The following is a 22926-nucleotide window of genomic DNA, read 5'->3' as shown; positions in this document are numbered from 1 at the left end:
ACTGAGGCATTTAATAGTGTCCTTGTTGATGTTAAGAGCAAGCTTGTTCTATCAATGTTGGAAGATATAAGAATGTACATGATGAAGAGGTGGCAATCTAAAAGAGAGAAGGTCGAAACTCAAGAGGGGTTGATCTACCCTAAAATAAAAAGTAGGTTTCAAGAAGAATCAAAAAAAAAATTGGATATTGGATTCCAAGGTATGAGTTATTTATGTTGACTTTTTTTATGATATCATTCATTTAAACAGATAATGTGTTGATGTATGTATATGAATGATTATGTAGTTGTGCATGGGGAAAATTATTTGAAGATGCACACCTTTCGGTGATAAGAGACAAGTATGTTGTCAACTTGGACACCCAAGATTGCAGCTACAGAAAGTGGTTGATAATTGGCATCCCTTGCTGCCATGCAATTGTTTCCATGAGGTTCTTGAACTTGAATGCAGAAGATTATATCCCTTTTTGTTTCAGAAAATTGAGTTATGAAAAGATGTACAACTCCATTATCTTCCCTATCAATGGACAACACTTGTGGTCCAGGACTGCTTTCCCAGATGTGATGCATACACGTAAATGATTATGCCTGGACCAAGAAAAAAAAGACTGGAACAATAGGAGTTGTGGAAAGATGACACTCAATTAAGAAAAGGTGGGCATAGAAAAATATGTAGAATTTATCGTGAACTAGGGCAAATAGAAAACATTGCCCACAAATGCCTCCACAAGTGCAGTCTTCACAACCAATTGATGCTCCTCCACAACCAACTCAACAATCTCAAGAACCAACTTATGCTCCTCCACAACCAACTCAACCATCTTAAGAACCACCAATTCTACAGTCTCAAAACCCAATTTAAGATAGCTTTTAATGTAGATGTATCTCATTGTTTAATTTTGTACTTTCATGGTTATTATTTTCTAAGATGGATCAGTTAGGATTAGCCATTTTGGATTATTTGGATCACAGACTGCTTCATTTTGTAAGTTGGATCACAGACTGCTTCATTTTGTAAGTTGGATCAATCAGGATTATGGTGAACTCGAACAACTTTATTCATTTGCAATATTAACTAAGTTACTTTTCAATTACAATTTTATTATTATTCATTTTACTATTCACAACATGTGGTTTTAATTAATGTGATATGGTGTTAATAAATCGCACCTTGCATTTTATTTATTTTGGGAACATTATTTATCCAATATAGGACAAGATTCAACATAATTTCAAAATTTTGGGACCTAATTGAACATAACTAACAAAAGTAAGAACCTGATTAAACATAAATAACTGAATTCATTGATAATTTTGGAAAGGTTCGTACATCATTAGCTTCACAGTTACAATCATTTTCTGTCAATTTTTCAGCATCAGGGACAACATCACTACGTTTATCAACCCAACAACATAAACCACTCATGCTAATACATTGAACCACTTTTTAAGAATCTTAACTACATTCTTGAGATGTTGTATCTTCATGTTTTGGCTTATGATAATAGCATATTTTTCTTCATCAACGTCTTCATACTACCATTTGAAAAAATTACACCAAACAACAACTTCACTCTCATGTTGTTATTGAACAGAAAAACATCAAAACGAACAACAATTAGAAGATTCATCAAATCACACATACCCAAAAGAATAACAATTAAATCAATTTTACCTTGTAGTTAGCACAACCCCAAAACTTTCCACCCACATTTTTCGGAGTTCTTTTTGTCTTGAGAACTGTAACTTCTCCACAATCACAAATGGATCTTAACCCCAAAACCTTGTGCCCCCCACCTTCAGACGAGGTAACACTACGCTGCACAAAGTTATTACAGTATGAAGAAGAAGATTGGGTCTGAGACGTAGCTTACTGCATTCAAGCTTAACGTTCCAAACACGAGCAAGGACAAACACGAGCATTTATGTATACAATAAGACTTTTTAAACATTCTATTTTTTTTTTCATTTTCATTTATTTAAAAAAAAATATGTTTAAGCATGTGATTAAACATCTCATTAAACTTAAAACAGTGCCATGTAGGTTTACTAATGCAACATGTAGCACAGAAATGCCAACTATACAGTGAAACGTTACCAATTTAAACAACGTTACCTAATCAGGACCTAATTGAATCAAATTGACAAAAATTGAGACCTATTTAAGCACAAAAACAAAATTGGGACCTATTTGACAAAAGTTGACAAAAATTGGGACCAAAAAGGTATTTTAACCTAAATATTAACCGGCAAAAATCCATCAATAAATGTTTGTCAATAAATATTTGTCAGTAACATATGTAGGTAAAATGTAGGATTGGGTTTCCTTATTTATCTTCCTCTTCTTTGTCTTTTATTTCATCATCTTTTTCCTCCTCGCCATCGACTGACCATCCACCACTATCACTCCTAGTCGTTTTCATCCTTTAGTGATGGAAACCCGTTTCACGAAAGCTGAAGTAAACTCCATGGAGATGATGCACTAGGTTATAGAAGCCTAGAATTATGAATTAGAATGTGTTTGGAGAGTGCTTTTGGTGTTTTTCTTGAAGGAGGTTGGGTCAACCCTCAAGGAAAAGGTCTAGGAGAAGTTAAGAAGACAAACTATCCTAGTGAACTTAGAACAAATGAGAGCTACAAGATTGGCATAATTTCTCTATAATATTTCCAAGTTGTCTTTACAATGTTTGAGCACTCTTATTTAGAATTTAGGAGTGAACCCAAGTCTCAAAAAGAACAAAAAAGGTATAAAGAATTTGAACAAGGAGTGACTAGTCAATTGTCACATGCATGTACCAAGATAGTTGTCAAATGCATGCACCCTTCCTTGCTTAATGTGCAAGTTCAAAGGATGCCTTGGCTTACAAACAATGTTCTAAGGTTACTTGAGGTCCAAGATAGCCCAAATAATCCCTTAGTCGATTTAGTCGATTATGCAACTTATTAAATAGATTAAATTAGTAACTCATACACTAAAATGGCTAGAATACAATCCCAAAAGAAATATATGTTTGGCCCAAATACAACGCCTAAAGAAAAGACTTATTTAAATTTTTACAGTGCTAAGAGGAATAAGAGTTCTTGGAATTCATCATATTAAACTCCTTAACAAAATCATAAACCCCAATGCGAAATATATGGCAGGAACGACCATATTTTCTATTAATTGTTAGCATAAGTATGATCAAGATATTCAATCTAATAAAAATTCTAATATTCTCAATTTTTTTCTTTACTTCATGTTGACAATGAACTCTCTTTACTTGATATACTATCAATTGTCTTTTATTCATTATGGCCTCTTACCACATTATAAATTATTGCAACAACTTTTTCACAAAGGTTGTATACAATGGCAAAAACACAATGAAATTAGGTAGTAACTTGGGTATGAAAATCAAACACATTCATAATGTTAAATATATTATACAACACATGTTCACACATATTTGTTTAGTTAATTTTTGCATGTGCCATCCATGATGAAGAATTTGATCAGTGTATCTAAGTTTGCCAAAGATAACAATGTCTTTCTTGAATTTTACCCTAATCTTTTCAAGAATTTTGTGATTTTTTTCATCAGTAATATAACACTCAAATCTTTGTTGTTTTCTTTTCAGCAATGAAACTTGTAAAGTCTCATCTATTATAAAATTAATTCTCATTTGATTAAAAATTAGAACTAATGTTTTTATGCAATAAGATTAGAGAGAATATTAACCATAACATAACTTTATATATATATATATATATATATATATATATATATATATGTGTGTGTGTGTGTGTGTGTGTGTGTGTGTGTATGTCAACATTTTACATATGTATAATTATTCATAGTATGTTACAAAAGTATAATTTGCACAATATTAAAAGTTCTACATCAGAAATAGGAATATTTATATATTTAATATCTCTTAAGGATATTAATATAAGTTCTCCATGAGTCAAAATTTTAAGCATATTCACGCAACTCTTAGTGAAGGACAATGAAAAATCTTTGTGCAAAATGGGAGAACTATGAGTTCATGTTAGCTTGAACCCGTGAATGTTTGAGAAGTGTGGACAAATTTTGTCAGAGACAGGATGAATGTATGTGTGAAGTTTTGTCCTATGTATATTTCTCACAAGGAGTAATCATGTAAATGTCATAGGATAATGTGCAAGGTCTGCAAAGTTGTCCCATTTTGTTATGCAAGGTATGAATTTAATTTGATGAAATATGAAGATGTGGATGGAAAGGATAACCCCAATTTGATTTTTTTTTCCTTTACATATTGACTAATGGGGGATGTTTTCCCTTGCGTTTTCACTTTTCTTCTTCTCCATTTTCTCTTTTTTCTTCTCTCCATTTTTTTTCTTTCTTGTCCTTTTGTTTTTTGTCCTTAAGTTAAGCTTATTAAAAAATCAGGACAAACATTCTTCAATCAGTGTGAAATTTTATTGGCTTGTAAAGTAGCTAGAGGTTAATAGGGTTATAAAAGAAATGGATATGGAGGCCCCATAATTATTGGCTGATTTTATTTTTTTGAAAAAACATCTGGGAGATGTCATATTAGCCATTGTTCAAGGTTTAAAAGTTTAGATTCCTTTCTATTTTTTTCTTTCTTTCTTCCTTTTTTAATTTTTTCCATTTGGATTATCATCGCTTTGCGATATTTTTGTACATTAATGACTTTTGACTTCTTGCATAATCTTTACTTGTTTGCCTTCTTATTGATTTTTCGGATACCTTTGATGTGCACTTTGACTAATTTTGACATCCAGATGATCCTTATTTAGGGACAATGAAAGGGGTTACTATTTTTGTCCCAAAGAGAGTGTAATGGATATATATTTTTTATCATTTTGAATTAAAAAAGTGGCCACACATCATTTTGAAGCATGTTTGCCTCGTTTTCTTAAAAGATTAACCCAAAGACAAAATTTGGCAGCATTTGACACAAACCATTTTGGTTTTTTCTCTTTTTTTCGTTTTTTGTTTGGCATATCTTTAGCTTAGACCAACTTTGCAAGTTTCCAGTCTAATGGACATTCTTATTCTATCCTCCCCGAGTTATGGTATCAACCTATTAATACGACAAAGCTATCTTGATAAAAAATTTGCCCTAGTGTGGTATTTATGTTTCTTGTCTTGGGAAAATCCTTTATTTTGGGGAACTTGAATAGGTTGGGGGTTCAAGCAACATGGATGCAAATGTTACAACTAGAGATGAAAACAAGTTGACATTAAAGTAATAAACCATCTGATGAATCGCATGAGCGATATCATCAGCCCCATCATTATTCTGTCTTCTCCTGTTTGTCATAGCTTGTGCGCGCCACATTTTTCAGGTGTTCAAATCACACGACTTAAGTCATGACTATACAACCAAAATTAACATCCCGAGCCACAACTCAAGAGATGTCATTCCCAGCCACAACTCAAGGAATGTCACGTGCTTAACCCCTATCCTGAGCCACAACTCAAGGGATACGTTTTGAGCCACAACTCAAGGAACACCAGCAAGCCGACCATCGAGGTATCATCAAAGCTTTGTAGACCACGCACATCCACAACAATCAAAACACAGTTTCTTCCTCTGCAATATCACCTGGCGCTGCTCTAGAGCTGCCAGGCGAAACTTGCTTCCAAACTACCTGGCGGGGGACACGTGCCGCCAGACACCAAGCATCTTTATTGCCATTGTATTATAGGTATAGCCTAGCGGGACAATCCTCATCGCCAAGCGCCACTCGCTTCTAGTGCCACTACCATTTAAGTTATTGCTTGGCGGGTCAACCACCATAGTCAGGCATTACACCAGTAACACAAATTTTACTGGTTTTGCACACTCTTAACCAAGTTTCCCCACTCTCCAATTTGTCACCCTTAACCTGAACCACAAACAAGTACTCTACCAACTCACCATGATTCATATTGCACCACAATAGCACTTATACCAAGTTATGTATAATAAATATTATCATTACCCATTGGCTTCAAACTTACATTTGCACTTTATCATAAGTTAGGACTACCGTAAACTGCATAATTCCAACAACTTAAAATTCATACCCCCCTCACATTTTCACTGATTATGTGACACCATCATATTTTTGTCGTAAGCTCATTTTGAACCATTTCCAAGTCACTTATCTCCTCTTGTACGTCCTACAGCCAACATAATCCTCTCATATATGAGTTATTCTACTTTATTTCTTATAACTCATTTCTTGTAATTTACCAAAACCACATTATGCATCATATCTCATTATTAATCCATACGTATTACCTCGCTAGCTCTTTGTCTACAGATTCCAAAATCATCGTTCAAAATCAATTTTATCCAACAAATTCCCCAACTCTGCATTGCACCTCGCAGCCACACAATACTAATATGTATTGCGCTGGCGCTTGGCGGTAGAACTCGTGCCGCCAGGCAATGCATACATTTATGGGAAAATCCCAGAATCTCTACACCTGCGATGACTCCCAAAAAAAATCCCAACCATCTTTCTTTGTCTATTTCCTCACCACCACCATTAATCATGCTTACAGTTACACGAGTTCTCATCTTAAGTTAAATCCACTATAATTCAAACCCTAATAAATCCCATAACATTGACAACTCAATTTTCCAACTCTAAAATAAGGGTTCCTACAATTTCCTTTGATTAACCCCCAATTACAAATTAATTCAATAGTTTTTGTCATCAAAAAATCAACCAACAGATGTAAACTCCCTTTTTCCGTTCAGAATCCACCCAAAAAAACCCAAAATCATCAAAATCGAGGCAAAATTGGCTCGCGCCGCCTGGCGGGTGTTCATCACCGCCAGACCATTCATCAAAACCCAAAGAACTGTGTTGATCAGCTTGCGTCGCATGGCGGCAAAACATGCACCGCCAGGCAGTTCCTCATAGGAAACCCAGAAAACACACAAAAACTGCATGAGTCACCTGACGGCTTTGAAGGCCCACCAAGCGATTTCTGGAAAATTTCTAGAAACATGAAATCGTACAATTTTATCACAGTTCAGGCTTTAAATAAATCAATCATCATTCAAGAAATAATAACACTAATAAAACCACAAAGTCCGGCTCCCCTAACCTGGTTTCCTTGCTTAAGTCTTGGAATTTTTCAAGCCCTTGTGCACCACAAAAAGTCCAGTCCTTGTCTCCTTCCAAGCTTGCTTCCAATCTTCTGCACTTATCCTCCAACTCACTCTCAAATTCCAATTTCCAGTGCAATTGATTAGTATCTCCTTAGATCCCTCTTCTTTTAATTGCCTTAATTACTAAAACGAAAATTTACATTAAACTAGGCATAATGATCATTCAATGGCTGTTTTGCAATATTTTTCCCAGCCTTCTTGATTTCTCTCGAATGGCTAGGGTTCCTCTACTCCTTCAAATTCATACCAAAAAGAAATTTGGCAAAAAGAAAGTTTAATTTGTTCAAACCCATAACCATACCACATCAATGCACAACCATTCAACCAATTCATGTTTTGTGATAATTCCTATAATTCTAGGATTATATTATCACTCATCATGGCCAAGCATATTATTAAAATAATAATTAGTTAAATAACACATAAATGGCATACATAGAACTCAAACCCAGGTCCTTTCAACACAATCAAGTACTCTCAACCAATTGAGCTAGTACTTTTCCACATCACAATAATCAACATTTAATGCCATAAGGCTCCCACTACCCGCATTTATTAATTAACTAATTATTTAATTAATTAATTAAATTTTGCGGGTCTTACAGAAGCATTAAATGGAACAAGAACATAAAAACATAAAGAAACTTGAATAAAAAATAAAAGATGGAAAGAATATAAAGGGATAAGGGATGAAATGAGGCATGCCACTTGGGGTACTGCTAAGCCACCTAAGAAAAGTGGTGGTTACTGCTACTTAAACACAGGCTCAAGATAAGACCAAGAGTAGAACACTCTCATAAGAGCAAAGCCCCCAAACATAGAAATGTGTCTCTCAAATTCAATATAAATCAACCATTTGCATGTGATGGAGAGGTTTCTTTATATAGGCATGACTAGGGGCCTTTAGGCAAATACAGAAACATGCTTATAGAAGTTAGGATAACTTATGGGTAGCTCCCTTGCCTTAGAGAGCAAGAATGAATACGTAGCAATTAGATAGACATGCTTGTAGAAATTAGGTCAACCTATGGGCAAATCCCTTGCCTTGGAGAGCAAGAAGGATGTTTTTCCCAGTTCTAGAAGGTTAATGATAACCTTTCTTGACTCCTAGGTCAACCCCAAGGTGTTGGGCCTTGATTCAAAGCTTCACTCTTCCAAAAAGGTGTGCTCCTTATTAACCTTGGTGTGTCCAAGAGCAATCCTCGTGTTGGGTTAGGCTTCTCACTGTCCAAAGAGAGTCTCAACATTGCCAAAATTTAAACATACAAAAATACAAGAGAAACATAAGTCTAGAATCTATTCTAAGAAAAAGAAACTAAACCAATTAAGAGAAAGAAAGTGAAGAAACTTCCCTCTTAAGGAAGTTTATTTTCCCTAAGCATGTTCCTCCATCCTTTGTAAGGTTAGGGGCTTATCACCAACAAATCAGCTCTCTCTTTATGAATTTTGTCACCACCTTTCTAGTCACATAAGAATTCGCTTATACCCACTTAGTCAAGTAATTGATTGCAACCAAAACGAAACGATGCTTGTTTGGCGCTTTCGACTCTGTAGCTCCGATGACATCTATCCCCCACATGGTAAACGAAAAAAATGCGGACAATACATTTAGAGTCATGGGTTACACATTAATATTATTTGCATATATATGACATTTCTTGCATTTCTTCACATATAGAGTCATAGGTTACACATTAACATTATCGATGACGGAGATGGGGTTGTTACAAGCCGTCCCAGGCTAGGTCTGGTCAGTCCGGGACGATTGTCGAGACAAGTCGTTCCTGGCCCCCTACTGAGACGGGCCAGTGGGCTGGCCGGGCTAAGGGCCGAAAGAGTTTAATAATAATATTTTTAAAAAATAATATATTTTTCATGTTTAAAAAGAAAGTCTATGAGTTTACATCGACCCACATGTTTTTTTAGACTTTTTAGCCTTAAGAGTTTTTTCAATAGAAAGTTTTTTTATCCTCTAGACTTTTTTGACCCTAATACACGTGAACCAAGATCAAACCATGTAAACTGACCCAAATCTATTAACATGTTTGCTCTAATGCAAAATATCATTCTTCACAATCCGTGAATTTCTTACTCATTTACGGTGTACTCTCTTTTTCCATTTTCATCATGTTGTCCCATTACACAACCTATCATAAAATTAATTCAATAGATTCAATTTATTCTACGTTGTTTAACATTTATAATTTTGTTTAATACTACTGCTGTTTAACATTTATAATTTTGTTTAATGCATTTATTATTTGGCAGATTAAAATTTATTAATTGATTGTTAGTTTTAAAAAATCCCAATTTATTTGTTTTCAGATTAAAAAGAAATATCTTTATTATTAAATTTTTATGAAAAAACTTCTTATATATTAGAAATGTTTTGGAGTTAAATTATAAAGACCATAATGGTGGGGATAGCACCACCCACACAGCTTTTTGTATGCGTCCACGCTGAAGCCATTTCCTTTATAAGACGAGCCATATCATTCTTTGTTACAAAAGTTATTTAGAATATAATTGAAGTTCGATTCTGTGTGCCAAAAAAAAATAATGTGACAAGCAATGGTTGCATATAATATAGACTATGCTTACGGGAATCGATTTGGTGAACAGAAAAAAAAATGCACACGTTAAAAGCTGATTATAAGCACAGTATTATATATATATATATATATATATATATATATATATATATATATATATATATATATATATATATATATATATATATATATATATATGTTAATGAAGAACATGGTGAGGCTGAAAAAAAAATAGTCAATTAGTTGTTATTTTATCATCCCAAACTTTCAAAACTGCATACAAGTTTTTTATGAGAAAAATAAATTGTAAATTATTTTATTTTATTGAGCAAAACACCAAAGAGTTCTAAAAGTAAGCGTTAGTATATATAAATTAACAATTTTGTTTAAAATTAGTCCTCAATTCTTAATTTTGATCTAACTATATGCGTTTAATTTATTTCATTTGACTTGTTGAGGGATGAATACGAACAAATGAGAGGAATTAGAATGATACTCTGCAAATTAACGACCACATGTAAAGCATCACAATTCTTTAAATTCTCTTAAACCACTTAGATGCTTACGAAATCAAAGTTAACCTTATGAACAAAACTAGCGAGTAAAATTTAAAGAAGTTGTTGAAAACTGACCCACCATAGCCGAATAAATAAGCAAAGTGAAAAAGAACCGTGATTTTATTAGAAAAAAGCCAAGATCATGCTACTAGCACGGTTGAAGAGTTTATATACAAAGTAGTTTTGCAAAGCACACGCCTCTGATTCAGTTTCCTCTGTTTTTGTTCTTGGGCACGGTCACCATCAGTTTTCCGCCGCTGCACACGGCGGTCACCATCTCCGGCTGGGTCCAAGGCGGAAGCCGGAACCGCCAGAGACCAACGCCTAGAGAACCGTACTGGCGCTGACCCGCCACCGCCACATCAGTGCCGTCCATCCTCTTGATCACGATTTTGGTTATCCCGGGGAGAATCTCGATGGCCAGCGCTCGCACGCCACCGGCGTTGCAGGACGCGACGAAGCGAAAAGACTGCGGCGTTTCCTCGACGAAAACGTCGTCGTCGGAGGGGCAAGGAAGCTCTAGTATTTTGGAGAAGACATGGGGAAGTCTCAATAGCTTCTTGGTCGGCGCGGACGAAACGACGCCGCGCTGGGAACGTTTTTCTGCGAAGGGTTTCAGCGTCTTGGCGAACATACTATTGAGGAGCCTTTAAAATTGGATGCAGAAATTAGAGAGGAAAAATATGAAAGTGTTAGAGAATGGGAATGTATGTATATATAGGGAGTTGAAGAGGATGGTGTATGAAGGAAGGGTTAATAAAATTTGGTTTGTTTGAGCGCAGGAATCGTTAAAAGGTTTGTGGGCAAAGAAAAGGAATAGAATCCCTCTTAGTTTTGTCTTGAGATATTGAAATCTCCCATTCTTCATTCCTAATCCCACTGTTTATCTTTATCAACTCTCTCACGACATCACAATTTCTTTGTTATTTAACACCGAGAGAGTGATAGAAGAAAACCTGAGAATAATGCAGTTATTATAATATTGTTAAGTGCAGCAGTGTTTAGTGTGTGTGTGTGTGGTGTAGCCACGAATGTAGTGCAGGTGCAGGTTCAGCTATAGCTAGGAAATTAGGATTCTTTTATTATTGTTTGGGAGAACATAAGATAAAAAGATGCCCATCCAAATCGAATAGAGTCAGAGTCCACTTTTGAGTGTGCCTCTCTTGGCCATTCAAACCCATACCAAGCTCAACCACACTTTTATAGGCCTTCGTATCCTACTCAACTTCTCTATTCTTTGTAAGGCTTTGACATTGTTTTTATGCTATTTAATTTAGTTTAGGTCCAAGCCTCTGTCATCAAACCACTGCAGTTTTCTTCATTTTTTTTTTTATTTTCCTTTTCTTTTCTGTTTATGGACAGTTTTTCCTTTTTTACGACATCAACATACTAATAAGAATGATAATATCGGAAAAAGATAGATTGCATCAAACTTTCTTAAATAAAGGGGTTAGACTATGGAGAGAACCAATTGCGGGTTTTTATACCATTATATGTAATTTCATAATGAAATCATGGTACAACTTTTAAAAATAAAGTGCTGAAAAGTTATACCAAATTGATACAATTTTAAAACGAATAAGTTTGTCATGCTAAAGTGATTTCATTACGATGAATTGAAATCATGTTAAGTTATTACAATTTTTGTAAAAAAGATGAGATTGTGTTATGTTGTGATAATTTTAGTTTTATATTGAATGAATCGAATCGAAATTATCACACAAGTGCATGATTCAATTTATTTTATTACAAAATTGAAAATATCACAGTATGACACTACTACGGTTGATACAATTTTAATACATTAATTTTATAACGAAAATACACTATGATGGTAAAAAAGTCACCAATTGCACCAACGTATTATAAGAAAAGGACTAAAATACCCTAAAAATGTATGTTTTGAAAAACAATTTCTAGAATATATTTCATATGTTCTAAAAACTGTCTCATAAATAAATTGTTAAAATCTTATTCTCAAAATATGTTTTGGAAATTAAATTCCAAAAATTATATTATAAAAATTTTAGAAAGTTTGTTTTGGAAGATTTTCAGAATAAATAATTCGGAAGTCATCTTTACTGAAATGAAATAATTATTTTGAAAATATTGGCGCTGTAGTTAGAAATTATGGAGGTGTAGGAAGGAAACATCAATATTTGCATCTATATCTCCCAATTATCTATGATTATTCTAGTAGGTTTATCGTCCTGTACCCCTATTCTTGCTACCTACAATCGATATTAACAACAAAAATATGAAAATACCCTTTCTCACCGAGTCGCTCCTCTGCTGTCATCATTGTTGCCAATGGACCCTTTCACTGTAGCTCTGTTCTCTGTTGCATTTTGTGAGAGTAAGAAGAAGACGAGACACAGCTTGTTCCAGAAAAAGTTATTTTTAGAAAATGCATCATGGAATCTATCATTTATGTTCCCGAAATCTTGCTGAAAAAAAAAAAAAAGTTAAATATGGTTTTGATCCCTTAACTTTCAGTAAATTTTGAAATTAGTCTATTACCAATTTACTCCTTCATCTTTTGAAATACGTAGATTTAGTTCTTTGAATCAAGTTTTGTTAAGTTTATTTAACATTTCTAGCGCGTTTCATAATAGTATTTGACTTAACATCAAAGCAAAAATATGTCAAACAATATAAACAATTCAAATATAACCTGAAATGTGTACGAAACATCAAATACACCTAACAAAATTTGATTAAAAGGATTAAGTACACGTACTTCAAAAGATGAAGGACTAAATTAGTTCAAAGTTTCGAAATGTAATAATTCCAAAATTCACTGAAAGTTAAAGGATAAAAAGATATTCAAGCTTGAAAAATTTTGTTCACAAAGTTCGTTCCAAAACATTTCATGTGTTTTAAAAAGCTTGTTATAAAAGTTCGTTTTGGAATGTATAATATACGTTCACAAAAACTTGTTTTAAAAAATATATTCTAAAAAACTCTTTCCAAAATACATTCATATACTATTAAAAAATGCTTATTTTCGAAATTCTAGACAATCTGGAAAATTTGTTTTGATAACTTCCCAAAATAGATAATTTAAAGATATTATATATATATATATATATATATATATATATATATATATATATATATATATATATATATATATATATATATATATATTTCATATATTATGAATCATATCAAACTTTAAATAATGATATTTATATATAATGAAGTTGTACTTTTTTTCAATGGTTCAAGAATTCATCACCTTTATCGGATGACATTATTCAGACATTAATACAAGAGTGGATAACATATCTATTGGAACGATGAAGTTAGACCCACCATAGCATTAGAACTTTTTTTAAAACCTTTGTTGGACAACATTTTCATGATAAACTTTTAGTTTTCTCTTAATTGTAATAGTTTAGACAACTTTATTGTTATTAGTTAAAACTGTAAATACAAAACTTGGTTGGAAATAATTGTTAATTGCTCTACAATTTTTCCTACTTTTCAGGTATGGAAAATTGTAAATACAACAAAAAAATAAATAAAAAGTAGATTTTGATGTTTGGAGTTGCATTGTCAAACGTTAAAATCTATTGCTTTTTAGCTCCAACTGGTGTTAGTTGGACGTCAACCCCATCTATAATCCGACGTTAAGGGATGTCGGCTCCATTTATAACCGACGTCATGGGACATCGCTTTTCCCCTCTGACGTCAATTTTGACGTCACCCGACAAGAGTCAGAGTTTGGACAAACATTAAAAGCCTAAAATAATGGACTTTAAAAGCCTTTTTTATGTTAGTAATAATTATATAAAATATATCTAATTATATTCTACATGATAAAAGTCAACAATGAATTAAAATATTAAAAAAAGGATCAAATAAGTATTTTAGAAACAATTTGAGATACAACTGAATGAAATCACACAAAGAACAAATTTATAATTAAGGGTAAGATAAGATGAAAAATACCTTAGAGATCTTGTAAAACTTTTCAAATATCAACCAAGTCATTGGTTGAGAGATAATGAAAATCGTTTTAACGAAACAAAAGAGTTTTTCAAAAAAAACAAAAATAATAATAATAAAATAAACAAGATACATTTTTTATATTGTCTAGTAAATGAAAGATTTATGCTATTGAACAATTAAATTAAGAATGTTAAACATTCTCGTGTGAAAAGAAAATATACAATAAAAAATATTAAAAAAATAGTAGAAATATTGAAATGTGAGAAAAAATATTTTGATTAACATACATCATTTGAACATTATTGCATAAAAGTTGTGATAAGACAAAAAATATCTTGGAGATGGAAATGAATTTTATGATAAGTCAAACAATTAGAAGAAATAAAAAAAATAGAAAGTGTTGTAATACATACATACACACACACACACACACACACACACACACATATATATATATATATATATATATATATATATATATTTAAAGTTACTTAATAAACTATTAGTATTTTAAAAATTTAAGTGAGGACGGAGATGGATATTATGGTGGGTATGGGATGAGACGAACATGTACATCTCCATACCCATACCCAATTGAAAAAATCAGGTATTCTCCATATCTATACTCATATCAAATCAAAGCATGAATTTTTCATCAAAACGGGTACGAGTTCGAGCAATATCCACGAGGTGAGTTTATTTGCAATGCTTACATGTCACATTTTCATACTAACACATATAACATGCATTTCCAATTGTATCATGTTAATATTAATATATCACACCTTCATCGTTTAGTACTAACAAATATTTTTAACAAATATTTTCTTCCTCTTCAGTAAATAATATCTCTAATAGGGGTGGCAAAACGAGCTAGCCCGATCTGTTTTAGCCTGATCAGTTTCTAGCCTACCAAAAACAGTCTAAGCTAGACTAATCCGTTTGAATAGAACGGGTTGAATAATAACATCTGATTCACCACTAGATGGACCGATAGGTTCGCCCCACTCTTGACTAGGGGTGACAAAAATACTCGTACCCGGGAGTATCTGCTCATAAAATCCGCGACAGATAGTCAGTACCTACGGGTAACGGGTATTTTAATACTCATTTACAAACGAGTTATGTACGGTTATCATACTACTTGTTCTCGTGGGTATCCGTTACTTGCAAAAAATTTAAATTAAAATTTAATGTATTTTATTAAGTTAACTTTAATTAAAATTAAAATTTATATTTATATTTTATTAGGTTAAGTTTAATTAAAATTAAAATTTAATTTAATTTATATTATATTTTTTTATAATTTTATTAAATTTTATTTAAGAAATTTTAAAAGTTATATATCTTTTTTAAATATCGGTGGGTATGCGGGTATCCACGGGTACCTGCTAGTTTTAAAAAAAATCACGGATATTTTTTAAACGGGTACCTGATGGGTAAACGAGCAGGTATCATGTAGATTTTTTTTGCAGATCGAGTAGTGGGTAGGCACTATCTGTGCCTGACCTGACCCGTTGTAGATATGTACTCTTGACCCTTTGCTTTTGGATAATTGTTTTAGGTAAAATGCTAAAATGACATATCCTTGTAACCTATGAGTAAAATGCAACCTATAGTAAAATGGCAACATAACTATCCAAAAATAATTCCCCTAATGCTAGTGAACAATGGACAAACAATCAACAAGTTGTCAACCAAGTGCAAACAATTTGGAAGTGAACAACAATAAGCAAAACAATATACAAACACCAAATCAACATACCATCGAACAAATCAACAACCCCTTGAACACACTATCCGAAATGAAATTGATGTTCTTTTTCTACTTCAAATGAAATTGATGTTCTTTTTCTACTTCAAATGAGCAAACGAATTGAACAAGTTAGGACCAATCTAATAACTTTGGGCAAATCAAAATGAATGAAGAAATTAGGGCCAATTAAGATATAGGGCAAATCAAATTTAAGAAATTAGGGTCAATCGAAGACAAACCTATTTCAATGGAACTGCCGCTGATGAGTGTCGTTAATGATGAGATGGTAAACGTCTTTGAACCTCTCTCGCCAATGAGTGTTGTAGTGAGTTTTATCAATGAAGAGACACTAATAGTGTGGTTGGTTTTTTTTTTTTTGAAGAAACAGGCCAACTGAATGTTTGAAGTGAACATTGTCGATGAACGTCTTCGCTGTCGATGAATGTCGATAATGAGTTGAATCTCTCTTGTGTGGTTAAGTTGATTGTTGAGAAAGAGAAGAGGAGAAAAGCTAGTGTGAGTGAGATGAGACTTTGAGTCTGAGAGAACATGTTTTGCTTTAACATAAAACGCAAAATAAATCAATTTAAGCAACAACCGGGTTGCAAGATGGTTTGTGAAAACTCACCCATGAACTCGCTGGATTGCTAGTTCTGTCAAGCTGAGACAGGTTCACAACCCGATCCACTTATTTTAAGTTTGACCGGTGGCAGTGGCAGAGCTCTTTAGGAGCTGGCGGGGGCCACGCCCCTCTCCCCAAATATTTTTCAATTTTTTTAAATGACATGTTTAATTTTTTTTAATTTATATATATATTATTAAATTTTTTAAATGATGTTTATCTTTTTAAGTTAGGTAATAATATATTAAAAATTTAATAAAAATTAAGTTATGTATTTTTTTTAAAGTATAATATTTAGTGTTAATAAATAATAAAATATAAAATTAAATATAATAAAGAAAAAAAAATTATTAAGATAATTTTCATTTTCTCTCTTATGAGTTTTTCATATGTTGTACTCATCTCTCACTTTTACCTAATTATTTTTATTACTCAAAAAAAAAAAAGTTAAACAGAAACTCATTATTTTTATCCTCATTTTTTAATCTTTTCTTTTATTTTTAAAGAAAAAAGAAGGTAACTTTCTCTTGTCTCACTTGGTAATGAAATAGTTGTTTAATATTTAGCACTATTTTTTATCTTATGACATTTTGTATATTATTTATTTTTTATGAATATAGAAGAGTAAGTAATGTATTATGTGATTTTTTATAGACAATTTTTAAGTGTACTTGATTATCATAATTTTTTGTAGCAGTTATGTCTCTTAATGTTTGATTAGATTATGATAAAAAAAATTAGTATTAATTTTTTTTTAAATAGGTATATTGATGAAAAATAAAAGAATAAATTCATTTTTTAAATTGATAAAAGAAAAGTGAAGATAAAAAAAGACAATATCATTACTCATCGCATAACAATGAAATGAAATGCTTGTGATGACTTTTGAATCGATATGTGCACATTAGTAAAAGGCAAAATGAATATTTTGTAGATAATATGGTTATTTATATTGGAAAAATAATAGCTGAAAAATGTAGTTATAAGTTCTAGAATATAAAAAAAATGATGGATAATCTTTAGATATGTGTAATTTCTTTTATAGTTATAGCTATACTAAATTATATATTCATTTTTATTGAATTAGTAACGGTAATATTAAATATATAAATTTTAAGTATATTATTTTGGCTCCTCAAGAAATTTTGGTCAAGATCCGCTACTAATTGGTGGATCGGTCAATCAGACCAAATTCGTTTTAGCATCTAATTTCTACATCAATTTTATAACTTACTAAATGCATGTGAAATTTTATTGTTTATAAGATTGTATTGTTTCTTCTCCATTTAAGGTAATGATATTTAGAAGTTACTATTTTTGTTATTCAATGATTATATTCTATAATTGTTCACACATATTAAAACAAATAATACTAGAGTACGGTTCAAGGCACCTTATTTTTCAAACTTAATATGTCTGCAAAAAAATAAAATAAAACAATATATAATTATTTCTCTAAAAATTTTATTTTTTTTATAAAAGTGAGAGAATAAACTTTTTTAATGGTCTTGCTAACATGCATTGAATCTATAAAAAATATATAAATAATTATAATATTAAATTAAATATGATCTAATCACCATTAATACAATTTTATTTTATTTAAAAGACAAAAATATTCATAATTATTATACATGTATGTTTCATATTTTATTTAATATTTATCAATAAAAGTTAAAAAATAATTAAATAATAAAATAATTATATTTTAATTTTGTTAAAAATTAAATATAATTAAACATAAAAACATTTAAATCAGAACAACTAATAAAATAAAAATAGTCTTAAACATCTAAAAAATTTATAAAAAAAATAAATATATAAAATATTTTAGTAAAAACTTTAAAAACTTCAAAAATCATTCTTCTATACTAATACGTTATTGCCTAAAACTTTTAAAAAAATATTTTTGTATTTAATTATTTCAACTTAATGTAAAATGAAGTAATCAATATAAATTAATTATCTTTTATTGCACCGGTTAGATTTTTTTTATTTATTTTAAACTGTGTTTGTGAAATTTGGAATTTTTGATAGCATCGGAAACGTAGGGTTTTGGCAATGTCATACCTTTCGGCGAACACAATAAAGCATAAATATACTTTTTTTGTTTTGAGACTGCTTTAGTTAATCACTTTATAGTTTCCCCTGCCAAGTAAAGCACAGAACAACTCTAACCGGCACGTGTAACGTCCTAGCACGTGATATGTACAGAGGTGGGTCCAAAACCGGCACCAGCAGGTTACCTTTAGGTACATTGAATGTTGTTTGAGTAGCTGTTGAAGGTTCAACAATTGCACAAACCTAATCCAGCTCAGCACTTACAGTTGTAATTATTTAATTAAGAAGAATAAAAAAAGAAGACGATAAAAAAAGGAGTGACGCAATAAAGAAAAAATGAAAACATAACTCATATTGACCAGACCAACCACTCCTATTATCATTTACATTATATTAGATTATATTAATTAAATTAAATTAAATATGAATTAATACAGATATATAGAGTGGTGACGAGGTTCATTTCATTTTCAGATCCAGTGCTGGGGAGCTGTTTCTTGTAGATTTTTCATTTCCAACCATGCAACTTTCAGTGCTTCCAAACTAAATCAAACAAAACCATAAATCAAATACTACAACTTAACCTACACCATAAAACCAGTGTAGTTCTGAGGAAAAACCAACTCTACTATCATACCCTTCTCGTGTTCTCCTTTTGAAAATTTTTTTTCTCTTCCACTGACGGGTAATTTTCGTGCTTCCTCTTGATAAAATGTTGATTTGATGCCTCAGAAAGTACAATTTTTTTTTTTAATATTGTGTGGCAGTATTTTCATATATATAATTTTTTTGTATTCTTTGTTTCTTTTTTTCAGTGTCTGAGAAAGCTTCTGTGGTTGATTCAAACCGGTGAGATTTTTACCTGGGTGTTGTAGTTGTGGTGGACAAGGTTTTCGGTTGCATGTTCGGTTTGGGAGGGAGATTAACTAGGACGGCAAAGATTTTGGTTTTGGGGTTGTGTTTGATACCTTGTACTGAGTTGTAGTACTTGGATCTAGTAGATATAACCTGTAAATCGGTGTTTGACCGAGTTATTGTGGGTGTTATGGAGACCCTTTTTGTTGTTGAGCAGCATAAGAACCAATACTACAACAGGTCGAAGTCGCAGGGTCATGCTCGATTTGGGGGTTCACCTTCCAGGGGCTTTAGGGATATCAATTGCAGGACTTTTGAGTCTGGGAGGACAGGTATATTGCCTACTCCTTTGAAATCTCATGGTTCCCCTAAATCACCACCTAACTCTGACAACAAAACGTTTGGGAAAGTAAAAGTTACTCCCAAGAGCACCCCAATTCCCATCAATGGTATAGCTTGTAGGAAAGAGAGCGAAGATGTCCCTGGTGGTGGTGCTGATCTTTTGCTTTCCGAGTTATGGGCTGGTCCTACCTACTCAAATTCCCCACCTCCTAGTTCCTTACCAATTCCCAAGTTTTCTGTCAAACCAAAGAGGACTGTGTCTCTTAATCTTCCTGGTTCCTCCCCTGAGATTGAAATGCGCCCGGTGGCTAAATCTGCACCCTCTTCTCCTGGCAGGGAGCATTTGGATTTGCCTTTTACTAGGGATCTCTTTGTTAATGCTGATTCTGCTACGAAGACCCTGTGTCGGATTCTTAATCTTAACATCAATGACTACTGAAATGCAAGGAGCAACAGGCTCCTGTAAGAAAGTCCTTTTAATGAAAGTGGGTTAGTGTTAGATATGTGTAGATACCAAATAAAGTTTGTAAGCTAGTAGTCTAAGTTGGTTTATGTAGCTTTCGGTTGTGGTGGTACCCTTGACAATCTTGGCTGTGATGGTGGGTCAACATTCTCCTGATTTTGGAATTGGATGGAACTTAGCTGTGGAGAGAGTAACTGGGTGTATACTGAAGGAATCTATTGAAAACAGGCTTTGCTGTGGATCATGCAAGGAAGCTTCCGTGAATATGGTTGGCATGTAGAATGGTGGTAATGAAGGGTGTAGAAGTGGCATGGGATGGACTTTAATATACTGGACCTGAAGAAAGTTTCATTCAAGTTGAATCATCCTGAATATATGATTTAGATTTCTCAGCATCATCTCCTCATAGAGTAGTTAACTTTTCCCTGTCCTCTCGTAGGAAGGTCTCTTGCTTTAGATACTGTGTAAATGATTTAAAATTCTCACATCTCCTTCCGTGTGCACTCTCTCTGTTTCTTCCTTCTAATGTTAATCATTCAATCTTCTATTCTAATTTGTTTTGCCTGCCTTCTCTGCCTGACATGATTTTATGGTGCTCATAGCTGCCATATCAATCTACATGTTTGTTCAGTTTGCTTGCTACTTACCTTTCTCACCTGTCTTTCTTTTCCCCAAGTCATTTTGTTTCTCTTTGTTAATTTTGTATTAGCAACCCTCATTGAGGGTATAGTTTACCCTTCACTATCTTTTCTGTTTTTTTTTGAAAGAAAAGTAAGAAGGGATTTGTTTTAGTCTTTGTAGTATCCGCTTCAGATTTTAGGATCAATCCATGTCACTCCACCTACTAGTAAAGCCCTGAAATGTTCATTCCAAGTTATGCTTATTTCCTTAGTCCTAGTAGTTCTCTCCTGGTTTATCTTCCATCTCCACGGAGTGTTGACCCTGCTATGCCAAATTTTAAGGTATGATCTTACTTGGTCATTATTCAAATACTTCTGCTATAATCTTTTCATGCCATTACACTGCAGTTGCTAAGAATTGTTCAATGTGTTTATCAGGGTGGCAACTTACGAAGGCTGTTTCAGTTGTGAATCGTGAGTTGTGGTCAGTTGTATTTCAGTTGTTCTACGTAGTGTGCCTTGTCTGTGTCTCTTTCTTTCTGCCTCTGTAACTTGTGGAATTTGTCTGGTCTGCTTAAATGTAATGTTGGTGATTATTATCTAGACTGCATTTTGTATCTTAATTAAATACTTATTCTCCTTAGTAATTTATATAGCAGTTCGTCCAAGGCTCTCTGGCCTATGGCATGATCATATACAGTTTGATGAACTTCTGTATCTTATGTCGTTATTTGATCTTTAAATGCATTGAATTCCTAATACTGATGAAACTTGGATTACTAAATATTCAGCAGGGATTTGGTATCATGTTTGAATAATTACAATTCAGATTGGTCTATGAATGATCTATTTCCTGCCATGGCAACTGCATGTTTGGTTCAATTGTATAAACCAGTTGGCACGAGGGAACGTGCATGGGTAAGGTGTGGAGTAATATATAACGTCCCTAAAATCTCAAAATATTTCAGTAGTCTTACTAGGATACTTCACTTGTTCAGTTCAGGCCATGTGATATCAACAATTTCTCTTTTCAATTTTCTTATCAGTAGCTGATGTTTGTGTAGCTGACCTAATTCTAAACCTATATGATTTCTTCTAACTCATTTTGTCTGTTCCTTCAGTTACATTTTCAACAAGTGTTTATTGGAAAAAATATTTAAATTGCATCGAATTCACACTTTCCCTGTCTATCGTTATTTTTATTATTCAAAAATTTAGAATATCATGAATTTTCTTGATTTAAAAAAAGAATAGTCACATAAATTATTAAAAAGTTAGTCAAAAATTTTGTTATTAAAATAGAAAAGATTAAAAGAAGAAATATTTTAAAAAAAAATGAGACATGAAAAGGAACCATCAGTTGAGACATAAAATGGAACAGAAGAAAAGGAAAATGCATTTGATATGATGTTTGGAAATGGGAAATTTTCAAACATCCACATTTACTCTTCATGATTCCATTTTTCGTTCTTTTGACTGATTTAAACTGATGCACACTGTTTTTCTTCATAAATCAAACAGTTCATATTGCGAACTCATGATAACTGTTTGAATGGAGTGGACAGTATGAAGAGTTTGAAAAGTGCATATGTAATTTGAATGAAATGTCTGATCTGCAGAGATAATTGTACAGAAGTATGAAGGGAAACATTAAAATTATTGGGTGAAATACGAAAGATGTCTGAGTGACATTAATTTCTCATCCGTGATAACTAATAATTCCAGCAAATGTCAAAGGAGTCACCATCTTCTAGGATACCTTTCTTTGTTCATTGTCACAATTAATTGAGCATCTCAACGTTTTAGCATGCTCACTTTACAGTACCTTGGGTCCCAACTTCAACGTGTTCTTGTTTTCACCGTAGTGGTTGAAATGCACCTTCCAGAATGTCCATTTCCTTAATTAATGGCTCTGTGACTACATGACTAGTCAAGTTGTGTGGTGATTTTCATGCGCACTAGTAAATCCTGTTTATCATATACTT

The 22926-nt window shown here is 32.6% G+C and overlaps 2 protein-coding genes across 2 annotated transcripts; one reads left to right on the top strand and one right to left on the bottom strand.

Moving 5' to 3' along the window:
* Nucleotides 1–10470: 10470 nt before the first annotated feature.
* On the bottom strand, nt 10471–10899 carry LOC114191275. The gene has a single exon (XM_028080446.1). It carries the CDS (start codon nt 10897–10899, stop codon nt 10471–10473), a length of 429 nt encoding a protein of 142 aa, XP_027936247.1.
* An 8214-nt stretch (nt 10900–19113) lies between these two features.
* Nucleotides 19114–21711, top strand: LOC114191111. The gene is made up of 3 exons (XM_028080287.1): nt 19114–19346; nt 19477–21283; nt 21380–21711. Exon 2 carries the CDS (start codon nt 19707–19709, stop codon nt 20295–20297), a length of 591 nt encoding a protein of 196 aa, XP_027936088.1. The 5' UTR covers nt 19114–19346; nt 19477–19706; the 3' UTR covers nt 20298–21283; nt 21380–21711.
* Nucleotides 21712–22926: the final 1215 nt, after the last annotated feature.

Source organism: Vigna unguiculata, chromosome 7 (genome assembly GCF_004118075.2).
Source record: "Vigna unguiculata cultivar IT97K-499-35 chromosome 7, ASM411807v1, whole genome shotgun sequence".
Taxonomy (NCBI): Eukaryota; Viridiplantae; Streptophyta; class Magnoliopsida; order Fabales; family Fabaceae; genus Vigna; species Vigna unguiculata.
The sequence above is the reverse complement of the archived record's forward strand: the minus strand, read 5'-3'. Positions and strand labels throughout refer to the sequence as shown.